Here is a 14,674-nt window from a genome sequence, read left to right as displayed (position 1 = left end):
TGCACTGTGCCTTGGAGGAGGATGAACTTGTGACCCCAAATGCTCATGGGGTCACAACTCACTGTTTTGGGAACCCCTGGCTTAGGCAGTCAATTCATCATCATAATCATCAAGGGGAAGTGGTTGTATAAGGGCATTGTCACCGGACCAGTATTCCTGAGACCCAGGGTAATGCTCTGGGACCTGGCTTCGAATCCCACCACGGCAGGTGGTGGAATTTGAATTCAAAAATCTGGAATTAAAAGTATGTTATGGTTAATGACCATGAAACCATTGCCGATTGTCGTCAAAAGCCATCTGGTTCACTAATGCTCTTTAGGAAAGGAAATCTGCTGTCCTTACCTGGTCTGACCTACATGTGACTCCAGACCCACAACATTTGGTTGACTCTTAAATGCCCTCTGAAGAAGGGAAATTAGGGCTGGCCAATAAATGCTGGGCTATCCAGCGACACCCACATCCCATGAATGAATAAAACTTTAAAAATACAGTACAAAAAACACGGCCTAGGGAGACATGGTAAGAAGTGCTGCAAGAAAAACGTGCTGGCCACAAGAAACCCGCAGGCCATGTAGTGAATATCAAAGAGCTAACATATGCACATCTTGAGTCCTATTCATTGATCCCCTCCCTTTTGTTCAGTTGCATTAAGGGATGTATTTGATTCCAGTTCCAATGAAGAATCTGGACCCAAAGTTTAACCTGCTCTTTAGCTTCTGATGCCACTAGAATTGCTATATTTATGGTATTTTCTGGTTTTATTTCAACAGCACGCCTCGCTTAGCCTAATCTTAGCAATATTGCTGCAGAGGGGTTCTGGATCCTTCCCTGTAGAAAGAGTTGTGTCTGAAGTGGTCTAATGCAGCTGGTGTTGCAGTAGGGCCAGCAGAGGCATAGGAACAGATCTCCAACCCACTCTTTCGGCTGACACGGGGAGAAAGAAAAGTACTCAAACCCTATATTACATCCAGTACAATGAACAGTTTGGTGTGGTATTTCAGCGCAAGGACAGCTGTCAATACCTCTCCAGTACAGACTAAGAGTGCTCCCAGAGAAACTCACCAGTCTGTGGTTCTTCCTCTGTTCACCAACAGTCTGAAATCAAAGAAAGGAGGGAATTAGATTTCACTGAGGTCACATAGCAACATTAATATGTCACACAGAATTTCCACCACAGAAACAGACCATTTAGCCCAATTGGTCTATGCTGGTGTTTACGTTCACACAAGAGTACTCCCTTCCGATTACATCCTATCTGCATATCTAGCAGTAAAAAGAGTAATACCAAGATGAGCAGATCGTGATGAGAATATAGGTCACACAGATTCAAATCGTTAGGAACAGCTGATCTGAACCAGTTGAAAGGATCTTTTAAAATCAGTGGATTTATTTGCAGGACGGTGGGCGAGTGCTGGGGGCAGTGGAAACAGAAGACAAGAACGAAAAACTAGATTTCTGGGGCAAACAGGCTCATTTTAAACGTTTAATAGACAATGTGTTTCACAGGAAAAGAAAAAAAAACAAAGCATCAGATGGAAATCCTGCATGTCCCTCACTCCTCCTCCCATAGGCAAGATCCAGGCTGCACTTTTGGAAGGTCAATATATACTGAACTAGTTCTGTACTTCGTACAGACAGGTTAAATCACCTGTTTGCTCTATTGTTCTGCTAACAGTGAAGATTTTTACTCAAAGAACTGGGAACATTTCTGGTACCCTGGCCAATATTTCTTTCCTTAACAGACAAAGATAAAACTTAATATGTCATTGCTCTCAGTGCTGCTATAGAACGACTGCCACATTTGCCTATATTTCAATTGTGTATGGCACTTTGAGGTGTTTTCAATGACATACATTATAAATGTAAATCTATCTTTCTGCATCTTTCCAGTCTGACAACATCAACTGGGTTGCTGCATAAGGGTTATATGCTAGCTGAATTCTCAGTTATGGGCAAGGACCAATGGTCCCATTGGGAGAATCAGAGCCCGGATGGTCCTTCTGAAATTGGTGGAGTGGTTATTTCACTGTTCTAATAATCCAGGACCAGCAAACGGATGTTCAAACTCCACCATTTTGAGAATGTTCATTAAGTTAAAAAAAAAATTGAGACATAATAAAAAGCTAGTATCAATAAAAGTGACCAGGAAGCTGCCATTGGCATGAAAACCCAACTGCTTTACTAATGCTCTTCTGGGAATGAATGCTGCAGTCTTTACCCAGTCCAGTCTGTGTGTGACTCCAGTCGTACATCTATGTGGCCGACTGTTAACTGACTTCTGAAGTGGTCAAATCCAGCAAGCCACTCACTTGTATCAAACACCATCAGCGGTTCAAGAATGCAGCTGACAACCACCTGATCGGGGCAACTAGGGATGAGCAATAACTGCTTGTTTTACCAGTGATGATGCCCACACCCAGAGAACGAATAAAAATTAAAGAATTCAGGATTTAACTGGGAATTAAGTCAATGTAGATGGAGCAGATTGTATAATGCAACTTACAGGGGTCAGCTTTCCAGTGAGCAGGAGCAGCAGTGTACTCTTCCCAACTCCATTGGGTCCGACAATACAGACTGAGGAGTGCAGAACAGAAGCAACAGTTAACAGGGGTTTTTCACTACAGGTCAGAAATTGCAAAGAACATTCTGCACAGCACAGGGAAGAGTCCTTCTTTCCCTTCCATTCAACAGATTTGATATTAGGAAACATCCAAAACTGAAATGTTAACAGACAGCACTGCTAAACACATCTAAAATTTTAGATTAGATATCAATTATCACTGATCGACTTAAATATTGTGTGACAATTTCAAGGCAGGATTGTAATAGTAACTCAGAAAAAGATCATAAGCATCATTCAAGCTTGATTAGATTCCAGCCTGTAACTCACTCCCGGGTATCCATCATTCTACATATAAACCATCCGAACCCTTCGATATGATTCCAGCCTGTAACTCTCTCCCAGGTATCCATTATTCTACATATAAACCATCTGAACCCCTTGATTAGATTCCAGTCTGTAACTCACTCCCAGGTATCCATTATTCTACGTATAAACCATCTTAGCCCTTCGATTAGATTCCAGTCTGTAACTCACTCCCAGGTATCCATTATTCTATGTATAAACCATCTGAACCCCTCGATTAGATTCCAGTCTGTAACTCACTCCCAGGTATCCATTATTCTATATATAAACCATCTGAACCCCTCGATTAGATTTCAGCCAATAACCAAATCCAGTGTATACATTTTTCTATATAAAACTATCTGAATCCCTCACTTAGATCAACATGTAACTCATTTCAGGGCATCAAGAGCTTTTGACATAAAACTTCCAAGCTCCTTGGTTACAATATTGCTTTGCACTTTTTACATGTATTGAATTGAACTGAAATGATGCAATAAGTAGTCAGGGAACTCAAGGTAAATATCTCAGGGGTATGTAGTGCAGTAGTACAATGTAACGCTGGGCAAAACCGTCCAAATTGACTGAGCAGTTTAAGACTTGAAAAACCATCATGCTGCACAGCCATAAGCCCTACAATTAATTACTTTGATAACACAAATATATTCCTTTAAACATCCTTACGCATCCATCATTGGTAGTTTAACAAATGGAAAATTAAACAGATGCTTACTTCTGGAATCCATGTCAATACCGAAGTCCAGGTTCTTGAAAAGCAGCTTTTGGCTTTCATATGCAAAATCAACAGCTGGAATTTCAGACAGAAATTATGCATCAGCACATTCAAGGCTAACCGTGTTACACAGCTGACAAAGAAACCTGTGTGTGTGTGGTGGCGGTGGGGGGGGTGGTCAGCATTCTATTGGGACAAACACATACATACAGTGAGGAGTGGGTGCAGAGGAAAGCAAAAAGATTGACTGCTAAAGGAAATAAACTTTTCCAATCATTTTCTGTGTTCAAGTTTGACATCTGAAAGATGATGGTCAGGATAGATAGCTTATAAGATGATCAAAGAAAACTATTTCAAGGCCAGTAGGACAAGAAAGCACAAATTAAAATTTGGGAAAATTTATAACAGTTCTTTGAAGGGGTGGGGGGTAGGAAATTTAAGGCAGTTGGATGTTAAGCTGGGTGAGCTAGAGAACCAAGAATGAGCTCATTGGGATAAATGGCCCCTGATTTGTTAAAATCTGTACATTATTAAGATAGCCATTCAATACCAATTTACTGCTGCTGTTGACACTTATCCTGAATAAAAGATAATTGCTGCAAACCAGAGCATGCAACGCTTTGTAGTTTATGTCAACTTGGCTCAGTTGATAGTATTTTTCTCCTCTGAGGCAGGAAGTCACGAATGCAAGCCACATTCCAGGACATGATAATAATGACCCAGATTTTGCAGTTGTACTGAAATTATCAAGCATTCACCATCATTACAACTGTGAAACCAACAACTTCCGGCACCTGCACATGCGCATTTGTGTGGAAATCCAGAAGCTGTTCCCAGTAATTCCCTGCACTGGGTGTGCTGTTAATGCCCCTGCAGATGCTAATCTTAGTGAACCCATCCGAATTAATCCTTTTAATATCACTGTTGAAAGTCCCTGAGATGTTTTAAAAGGTGTACTAGGAAATAACTGCTAAACAACCCCTCTGGCCTGCAAAAGTTAATGTTTTTTTAAAAATTCATTCATGGATTTATTGCCCATCATGATTGATGAGCTGCCTTCTTGAACTGCTGCAGTCCATGTGATGCAGGTACACCCACCGTGCTGTTAGGGAGTGTAATGTCAAATTCTTCCAATTTGATTCAATTATATAGTTTAATATAATAATTTATAAAAAGTTTATGGCGTTTCAGTTTCTAATGTGTATGGCCAATCTTTATTTAGCTGCAAAACTTATGAGAAGTGCAAGTTTAAGGTTCGCTGCTTGTGCGCAAATTCTAAATTGAGATTGGATACTTACCCTACTTGACAACATCACAGCTGCAGACTCCATGGATGGCACTAGGCTCAAATTAATGTTTGAAAGGGCAAAAACCATGCCGCAGAGATCACTTGATCTTCGTGGGAAGTTTGCTTCAAGGTCAGTGGCGAACACCATCGCTGACTACAAAAACAGGGCCATAACATTAAGACCACAATTTCAGTGCACAACTGTGGAGTTGTGTTTTTGGAAATGCCATTTTTCCAATGAAAGTATGCCCAGAGGGACCTAACAGATTCCACAGCAGCATTTGAAGAGGTGTCCCACCCACATTTTCTGCTTCACTCACCACTGCCAAAATCAAAATGCCGGTCACTCATAATTTATTTCTTTGGAAACTTGCTGTGTGCCAACTGACTGCAGCATTTACCTACAAAATAGCATTGACTCCAATTTAAAGTAATGAATTGATAGTGAAGTGCTTTGAGATAATCTGTTGGCAACCCAAGCTATGCTCACCATACACACTCTCCCCATTTCACCCGAAAACCATGTCATTCCCTTTAGGAGGCGAAAAACTGGATTTAAATCCCAGGCCATATCTTAAAATCAGCTGGTGTCTCACAGGTAGAGATTGAGGGAATGAGACCACCAGAATGAAGGGAGAATACACGAGCAAGAAAAAAGCCAGGCAGCTATTTAGCACTTATTCAAACTAAAAGCAAAACATAGCAGTGCATCTTTCATCGACTGAAATTCTTACCATGCAGTCCGAGGATTGGAGGGCTCAGGGGAGGTGGGTTTGGGAATGTAAACTTCACCGTGTATTCTCGGGGTCTTTTCAGAAGCTCAGGAGCTTCATTTGACTCTTCATCCTGGTTTTTTTTCCGACATTTCTGCTGTTTGCGTGTCAGTGCCTCCTTTGTTTGTTTCTCCTACAAGACAGAATTTGATTGGAGAAGGAGGAAGAAGAGCAGAAAATCAGCCAAAGCAGTTGAACTAAGAAATAAATCATCTGTCTACCTACTGAAGAGAAAAGGCCAAGATGGTTTGACCAGTTTTTTTTTTAAAATGTTCATCCTGACAATAGTCCAACTGCCCAATAGAACACAGGTAGAAAGCACCATAGTGCATTAGAATTGTACATTCAGCCATGCTCCAATCGAATAGCAGAGCAGATGCGAAGAGGTTGAATGGCCCTACTGTTGTACCTATAATCCTTCAAAGACTACAATTTAAATCCAGCCCATTTGCCTACTCGCCAAATCTCAGTTTTCAAGTGAGCTGCCATGTCACACAGACTGGGAAGGTATCAATTACCTGATCACTTTAGCAATTGGCATGGACAGCCCAGTTGGCCATCGCAACCCCTCAGCGAGAGGAAAAGTAATAATGGGTTTCAACTCTACTACCCAGTGGCTCCTACTAGAACACATTTGCTTTCTAAAGGAAAACACTTGGTTCACCCTGATCAGTGCTTCTCAAATAACAAAGTTCAGTCCCCACCCAGACTAGAAATACCTTAGATCCAGACTGTAGCGATTGACCGTTTATATACTATTATTTAACCTCAGTCACTGTGTCTCATCCACCCTATGCCATCATGTAGAATGATTTCAAAAGTCAAATACATGATCTATTTCTATTCAATTATCATACAACATTTTTTAAAAAATATATTTGTTCATGGGATGTGGGCATTGATGGCTAGGCCAGTATTTATTGCCCATTCCTAATTGCCCCCAAGGAGGTTGTGGTGTGCTGCCTTCTTGAACCACTTCTATTTAAAAAGCACCTTTCATGCAGAATAACATTCCAAACTTCATGCAGCATTAGCTTTGCAGCTGATAGGGAGCTGGAGTTGCTCATCTGGTTCAACAAAATGAGCGGGGGCGGGGGGTGGAATAGAATTACAGGAAAGGGATTGTTGTTTCCAGCAGGTGCTGGATCTTTCTCAGGGTCATGTGGAGTAAATTATGGCTCAACTGCAACCATGGGAACTTGAGGCAAAGTTAGGCATTTTCAACAAATCTATAGAATGCTAACCTTATGATTATGGATGATGTCATCTAGCAGGCAGACCAAGTGCAGAATGAGACTTGGTTTAATATCTCAACCAAATGACATGCTGTTTCAATGCAGCACTCGCTCAGTACTTCAGCAAAGTGTCTGCCTTGATTATGAGCTCAAGTCCTGGAGTGGGAGCAAATTATATTTATTTGCACCTTTACCTTAATAAAATGTCCTAGTGTAAGGGAATGAGAGAGCTTAGGGCCTCGGCAGCTGGAGGTACAGTTGCTAATGGTGCAACGGGAGAAATCAGAAATGCACAAGATGTCAGAACTGGAGGAATGCAGAGTTCTTGGAGGCTTCTACGGCTGGAGGAGGTTACAGAGATAGGAAGGGTTGAACGTGGATGTGAATTTTAAATAAGGCATTGCTAGACTGGAAGCTAAGATAAATGAGAGCATGGGGATGACAGAAAGGATGGTGCACTAACCTCGTGCAATATCCATTTTGTTTGTTAATAGGGTAAACATCCAAGAATCCACAGAGACAAACTTACACACAGCCCTCCCAAGCATCAACAGCTTATGTCAATTCAGTACCAGGTGATACATCAACAATTTAATCTTATATATGCATTGGTGTGAAACAACACATTTAATTACTCCCGTCACAAAGAGGATGTTGCAAACCAGGCTGAGATTAGCCAATTTGCAGCACATTGCCAGATTCACATACCGCTTGTTTGGTTGATTTGCCGCCTGCCTTTAGATCTTTAAGTCTCTTTTCCTGTTTTTCGTAGAGTTTCAGCAGTTCCTTCTGTTTCTGCTGGTACATCTTCTTAAAGGTGTCTGGACCAGGCACAAAATAAAAGGAGGATCAAAACAGCCATAGCACACCTCAAAAAAAGAATCTACACAAGCACATTCGTACTGCACAAGGTGGTAGAAGGTACCTTCCTGTAGGAGTTAATAGGACACAGATTCACCCACATTACTGAAGATCAGCTGCACAATAGTGATGCTGTGAGCCCTATGCTAAAAAGTATAATAGGAAAGGGAAGGTAAGCAATATGGTATAAAGAACGACTATACTTATTCTTCTTTGTACGCAGGGGAATTTGAACTGGAAGGAGGCGACAATTTCTTTTGCACGTATGTCACTTGTCATATTAACTAACATGATTCTGAAGAACTCCCTTTCTCCACAAGTCAAACTTTAATTTTTCAACTCAACTGTAACCATTCACCAACCTCCCAATACATATGTTCTCTTTAAATCAGTGTAACAATCTGCATGTATATAGCATCTATAATGTAATAAAACATTCTATGGCAGCTTGTATGAGCATAATCAGTCAAAATTTGATACCAAGTCAAATAGGAAGATATTAGCTCAGGTTACCAAAGGCTTGGTCAAAGATGTAGGTTTTAAGAAGGATCTTAAAGGAGGACAGAAAGAGGTAGGAGAGCTGAAAGGTTTAGGGAAGAAGTTCAGAGCTTAAGGCCCAGGCAGTTGAAACCAGAGGGACACAGAGAGCTAAGTTGGAGAGCTGGAGGAGGCTAGAGAGATCGGGTGAAAGAGTACTCGCAAGTGTATAGTGATGGTTCATTGAAAATATAACTCTGTTCCTTCATATACTGTGTTCAATTACTTACAATGCACTGCAATCTCTTTTGTCCCATTTGTTATTACAGTAATTTTAGCCAGAGGCACACACTGCGTCAGGACTGCACTGATGATTTATATCAGTATGGATGTGTCGGAATTCTGTAATCCACATTAGGCAGCTGCTGAATATGGTTAAAATCTTGTGCATTGAGATTTCAACAATGTGTTCTCCCCAATCCCCTACCAACCCCTGCTGACTTTTGCTCAATATGGCACCATGTTTGCTGGCTATTATATATGTATGATCTAAGATATAGCTCCAAAGCTATATAAAGTTAAGACATTGAAAAATAATGTTAAAACAAACAGGGTTCTAGATGTATATACAAGACAATTCACTATATAACAAAACCTACCGTTTTGTACTTGTACAAGATCTTGGTTAGGACCGAGTTACAATACTGCATCCAATTCTGGTCTCCTTGCACAATGGGGGATATGTTATGGAAAAGGACAAGGATGGGCCATGATTCAGAGTTCTAAATTGGGGGAAGGCTGATTTTAATAAGATCAGATATGAATTGGCCAGAGTGGACTGGGAGCAACTACTTTTAGGTAAATCTGCATCACAGAATTAGGACTCATTCAAGGAAGAAAGAGAGAGAGTACAGGGCCAACATATTCCAGTAAAGGCAAAGGGTGGGACCAACAAATCCTGGGAACCCTAGATGTCGAGGGATATACAGGATTGGATAAAGAGAAAAAGGGAGGCTTAAGGCAGATACCTAGGGCTCAAAACAGCAGAAGCTCAAGAGGAGTATAGAATGTGTAAGGGGGAACTTAAAAAGAAAATTAGGAGAGCAAAAAGGGGGCATGAGAAAACATTGGCAGGTAAAATAAAAGAAAATCCAGTTATTTTACAAGTACATTAAGAGTAAGAGGATAACTAGGGAAAGAGTAGGACCCATTAAGATCCATAGTGGTAATTTGCGTGTGGAGCTGGAAGACATAGGTAGGGTTCTAAATGAATACTTTGTGTAGGCATTCACAAGTGAGAGGGATGACGTGGGTATGGAAATCAGGCAGAAGGCATGTGATATAATTAAAGAAATTAGCATAGAAAGGGAGGCGATTCAAAGTGGTCTGGCAGGCTTAAAAGTAGATAAATCTCCAGGCCCGGATGAAATGTATCCTAGGCTGTTGAATGAGGCAAGGGGGGAGATAGCGGGGGCACTGGCAATAATTTTCAATACCTCTCTGGCTACAGGCGAGGTGCCAGAGGACTGGAGGACAGCCAATGTGGTACTGTTATTCAAGAAGGGAGGAAGAGATAAACCAGGGAACTACAGGCCAGTCAGTCTAACCTCAGTGCTGGGGAAACTATTGGAAGCAATTCCGAGGGACAGAATTAATCTACACTTGGAGAGGCAGGGATTAATCAAGGACAGTCAGCATAGTTTTGTTAGAGGGAGGTTATGTCCGATCGATTTGATTGAATTTTTCGAAGAGGTGACCAGGTGTGTAGATGAGGGCAATGCATTTGACGTAATTCAGCAAGGCTTTTGACAAGCTCCCGCATGAGAGACTGATAACGAAGTTAAGAGTCCATGGGATCCAAGACAATTTGGCAAACTGGATCCAGAATTGGCTGAGTGGCAGGAAGCAGAGGGTGATGGTCGAGGGGTGCTTTTGTGACTGGATGCCTGTGTTCAGTAGGGATCCACAGGGATCGGTGTTGGGTCCCTTGCTGTTTGTGGCATATATAAACAATTTAGACTTGAATGTAGGAGGGTTGAACAGTAAGTTCGTAGATGACACGAAAATTGGTGGGGTGGTAAACAGTGAGGAGGATAGCCTTAGATGACAGGGGGATATAGACAGGTTGGTCAGATGGGCTGATCAGTGGCAAATGGAAATTAATCCGGATAAGTGTAAGGTGACGCACTTGGGTAGGACAAACAAGGCACGGGAATACACGATGAATGGTAGGACCCTGGGAAGTACCAAGGATCAGAGGGACCTTGGTGCGTACGTCCACCTGTCCCTGAAGGTAGCGGGACAGGTAGATAAGGTGGTTAAGAAGACATATGGGATACTTGCCTTTATTAGCTGAGGCATAGAATGTAAGAGCAGGCAGGTTATGCTAGAACTGTATAAAATGCTGGCTAGGCCACAGCTAGAGTATTGCGTGTAGCTCTGGAATCCGGATTATAGGAAGGATGTGATTGCACTAGAGAGAGAGTGCAGAGGAGATTTACCAGGATGTTGCCTGGGCTAGAGAGCTTTAGTTATGAGGAGAGATCAGATAGACTGGGGTATTTTCCCTGGAGCAGAGGAGATTGAGGGGGGACATGAGTGAGGTGTATAAAATTATGAGAGGCATAGATAGGGTAGACAGGAAGGAACTTTTCCCCTTGATGGTGGGATCAATAACCAGGGGACATAGATTTAAGGTAAGGGGCAGGAGGTTTAGAGGGGATGTGAGGAAGAATTTTTTCACCCAGAGGGTGGTGGGAATCTGGAACTCACTGCCTGAAAGGGTGGTAGAGGCAGATACCCTCATAACATTTAAGAAGTTTTTGGATGTGCACTTGCGATGCCATGGCAAAAGGCTATGGGCCTAGTGCTGGAAAATGGGATTAGAACAGTTAGGTACTTATTTGACCAGCGCAGAATCGATGGACCTTTTTCTGTGCTGTAGACTTCTATGACTCTATTAACACTTTAGGAAAAGTGCAGAGAAGGGCTTGAAGATTAACCTTCAGTTTAAAACACAATTACTAAATCAACTCAATGAGCTGGATCTATCCTTTAGAGAACTAGAGTCTTGGGGATGATGTGATTGAGGTTTGTAAATAATAAAAGGGACTGGACTGCATTTATGTAGACCAATTATTTCAACTGGACAGTCCAGGGAGGACCAGAGGTCACATTTACAAACATATGAAATAGGAGAAGTAGGCCATCGGCCCCTCGAGGCTGCTCTGCCATTCATTAAGATCATTTATGATTGGTTTGTGTTTCAAATTCCACACTCTCATCTACCCCACCAATAGCCTTTGATTCCCTTGCCTAACAAGAATCTATCTCCACCTTAAAAATATTCAATGACCCTGCCTCCACCACCTCGAGGCAGAGGGTTCCAAAGCCACACAACCCTCAGAAAAAATTTCTCCTCATCTCTGTCCTTATGCTTTGTTTCTGGCTGGGCCTTGCACAAGTCATAGGTAACCAGCAAGATAAATCAGGATCAATGTGATTGCCTCCATTTCAATTGCCTACGGGGGTCTCCCTCCCCAGTCAACAAATTAGCTTTGGTTGAAATCTACTTTTTTTCATCTCTGCAATTGAGAGGGAAGTGTATGTATTCAATAAGGCTTCACAACTGTATGGGACAGGCTAGCTAGGCCATTAGGTCTTTGTCTGGCCATTACTTTTGTATGTGATAGTCAATGTAAGCAGGCTGTTTGGCTGTATCCACCCCAATCCTGTTCTCATCCAATGCCGATCCACATATACTTTGCCAAATGGCTAATGAATAATATCAAGGTATGCCCCACCTCTGCTCTATATAATTCTGTCTGCGTTAGTGCCATTCCTTTGTAAGGAATTCCAAAGGGAGAATTATTCAGCTTGTTGTTGGAAAATCAAATATAAAAACAGAAAATACTAGAAACACAGCACCTGTTGGGGAGCAAAACAAAGCTGACATTTCAGGTCAATGCTGCCTGATCTGAAGAATGTTTCCAGCATTATCTACTTTTCTTTCAGCATCTTCACTAGTTTGCATTTGTTTTCACACTCCTAACAATCACATCTGCAATTTTGCCACAACATTTTTCTTTTGGGTGAAGTTCCCTTACAGTTTCCTCTTTCACTTGTAAGTTCTTCACTTCTAATTGTGGTAACTGGAATTTAAACCTTCCACCACAATGAATGAATTGCATATTTTTATTTCAGATTCCCAGCATCTGTAGTATTTTGCTTTTACCCCATATAAATGAATTGTTTAGTTTATTTTAATCAATCAAGCTCCAATTGGATCCCCTTCAAGTCTCCTCTGTTTCAAAGAAGGCAATATTAACCATTCCTCATAACTTGCATTCCTAATATCCAGCATCATCCTTGCTCTAGTTCCACTTACTGTAGTTCCCCCTGTAGTAAAAGAGCTTCTGCGCATCCAGATGAATGACATCTGTACAAACGTCATCCAGGAAGCCCTGGTCGTGGGATACAATTAACAGAGTCTTCTTCCAGGTTTGCAGGTAGCTGGTAATGACAGACAGCAAGTTAGTGCAGCTCAAAGGCAAATAATCAGAGACGGTTCAGATAGGCTGTTACCAAGTCATATAAACCAACTCCTCTCCTGATCTCAGGCTCTAGATCTGATCTCAGTGTTATTATTGGTCTCTGTGCTCTTGGTATGGGGAAGGGCAGTGGAGGAGAAATTTACCGGTCCCACAGTATTGAGCCACTCTCTAATATTTTACTGTAATTTTAATTATTAAAAACCAGCCAATTTCAGAGTGGTTTTACACAAACATGATTGTTTGGGAATACAGTTGGTATTGGTTTGACAGAGAATGTCTGTACTTGCCTAATTTTGCTTCGCTCTGCAAATCACCAGTTTACTTTGATATTTGAAGCAAAAAAGGCCAGTGATTGTGACCATCAGCAGAAATCCTTTATATGAATTGCAAATCAAGCTAATTAAACAATGCACACCCTGTGCACTGGCACCAAGAGTTTTGAAAAGTTAAATGGGCATGGGGTTTAAGTTCTCTATTTCTGTCAGAAAGAAACAGCTCCAGTTGTTAGGTTGACATCAATGTCATCTTTAATAATTTTCTCTGCAGGTGCTCGGCTCAGATTGAAAGGATGTGGTACCACTGCTGCTTTGTGCTGACGTGGAGTCAATTCACATACCGAACACCATAGAAATGACCAATAATCCTAGAGCCAGGTTCTGCCCTCAGTCTGCAATGGACGTAAAGCAAACAATGCAACAGTCAAGTGTCACCTGGAGAGATGTGGGTTCAACTCTGTGAAATTCTGGTCACAGTCTGAAACCGTTAATGGGCAGGTTTTCCTGTTGTTGTGTCAATGGCTGTTGGATTGATTGCTTCCCATACAAGTTCATGGACAGCTGATCTGAGTTTGGAGGGATTTATGAATTTTGAGTTTGAAATTTCAAAGTAGAGAACTGAGCACACCAGATTGTGAACCCACACTAATCGATATCACACCTACTTGTTAAGCCAAATGACTGCATTAAGATCCAGGTGGTTTGTGGGCTCGTCCAACATCAGTAATGTGGGCTCCATGAACAGGGCTCTATAATGCACAAGAGAATGTAATAAGGAACTGGACACAAAGACAACCAATGAGGCAAGCTGTATTATTGTACTTCCTGCAGTCTTTTCATTCACACCACTAAGCAGTAAAATTACACAGTTTTTGGTTCAGCTGTTCAGTGAAGACTGCAGTCAAAGAAATGCCGATACCCTCCACTATCCTCAGAGGCAGTCCTTATCTATCTGCTGTGCCCATCCTCACCATCCTAGAGGTAGCCCTTATCCTTGTACTGCTCCTATCCACATGAACCAAAGGCAGTCCTTATCCTCTTTCTGCCCTCATCAGGCCTGACCCAATCAGGGGTAATCAAAATACCCATCTATTCAGAGACAGACTCTCATCTCCTATAAGCTTCACCCACCCCTAAATAGAAGTTTCTTCCTCATGAAACCTCTACCTTCCTCTATTCAGAGAGAAGTAGCTTCTCATCTTTCATAGTATGTACCAATCATTCCATGATCAGAGGGCTAACCTCTCATCTACCACCACTCCTCCCTCACCCATCCTGTGCTTACCTCGCCAGTGACACTCTCATTCTCCAGCCTCCAGAGAATTTCTTGGTAGGTCGATTCTGCATCTCAGGAGTGAAGCCCAGACCAGCAAGGATACGACGGGCTTTAGCTTCTGCAGCAGCAGCACCTGTAGCACGCAGCTCCTCATATACCTACAGAAAGATGAAGCATGAGAAATCTCAAAGTCTGCTACACAAACACATAGCGCACTACTTACACAATAGGAAACTTGGAATGGAGAGCTCAGATTAGGCAGGAGAACAGGCAATTTGGATGCAAAAGATCCCATTGA

At 41.8% G+C, this 14,674-nt stretch overlaps 1 protein-coding gene across 1 annotated transcript in view; it reads right to left on the bottom strand.

The window, feature by feature from the left end:
* The window catches only part of abcf1 (ATP-binding cassette, sub-family F (GCN20), member 1), a 75,939-nt gene that overhangs the window by 7,584 nt on the left and 53,681 nt on the right, over window positions 1–14,674 (bottom strand). Inside the window, exons 16-23 of the mRNA XM_078566737.1 lie at window positions 14,386–14,534; window positions 13,766–13,849; window positions 12,660–12,784; window positions 7,643–7,755; window positions 5,661–5,832; window positions 3,639–3,713; window positions 2,504–2,574; window positions 1,063–1,095 (exon numbers count right to left, since the gene is read on the bottom strand). Coding sequence (XP_078422863.1) covers window positions 1,063–1,095; window positions 2,504–2,574; window positions 3,639–3,713; window positions 5,661–5,832; window positions 7,643–7,755; window positions 12,660–12,784; window positions 13,766–13,849; window positions 14,386–14,534 — 822 coding nt within the window. The remainder of the gene's footprint in view (window positions 1–1,062; window positions 1,096–2,503; window positions 2,575–3,638; window positions 3,714–5,660; window positions 5,833–7,642; window positions 7,756–12,659; window positions 12,785–13,765; window positions 13,850–14,385; window positions 14,535–14,674) is intronic.

The sequence above is a fragment of the Cetorhinus maximus genome, chromosome 21 (genome assembly GCF_964194155.1).
Source record: "Cetorhinus maximus chromosome 21, sCetMax3.hap1.1, whole genome shotgun sequence".
NCBI classification, from domain to species: domain Eukaryota; kingdom Metazoa; phylum Chordata; class Chondrichthyes; order Lamniformes; family Cetorhinidae; genus Cetorhinus; species Cetorhinus maximus.
This window is presented reverse-complemented; position numbering and strand designations above follow the sequence as displayed.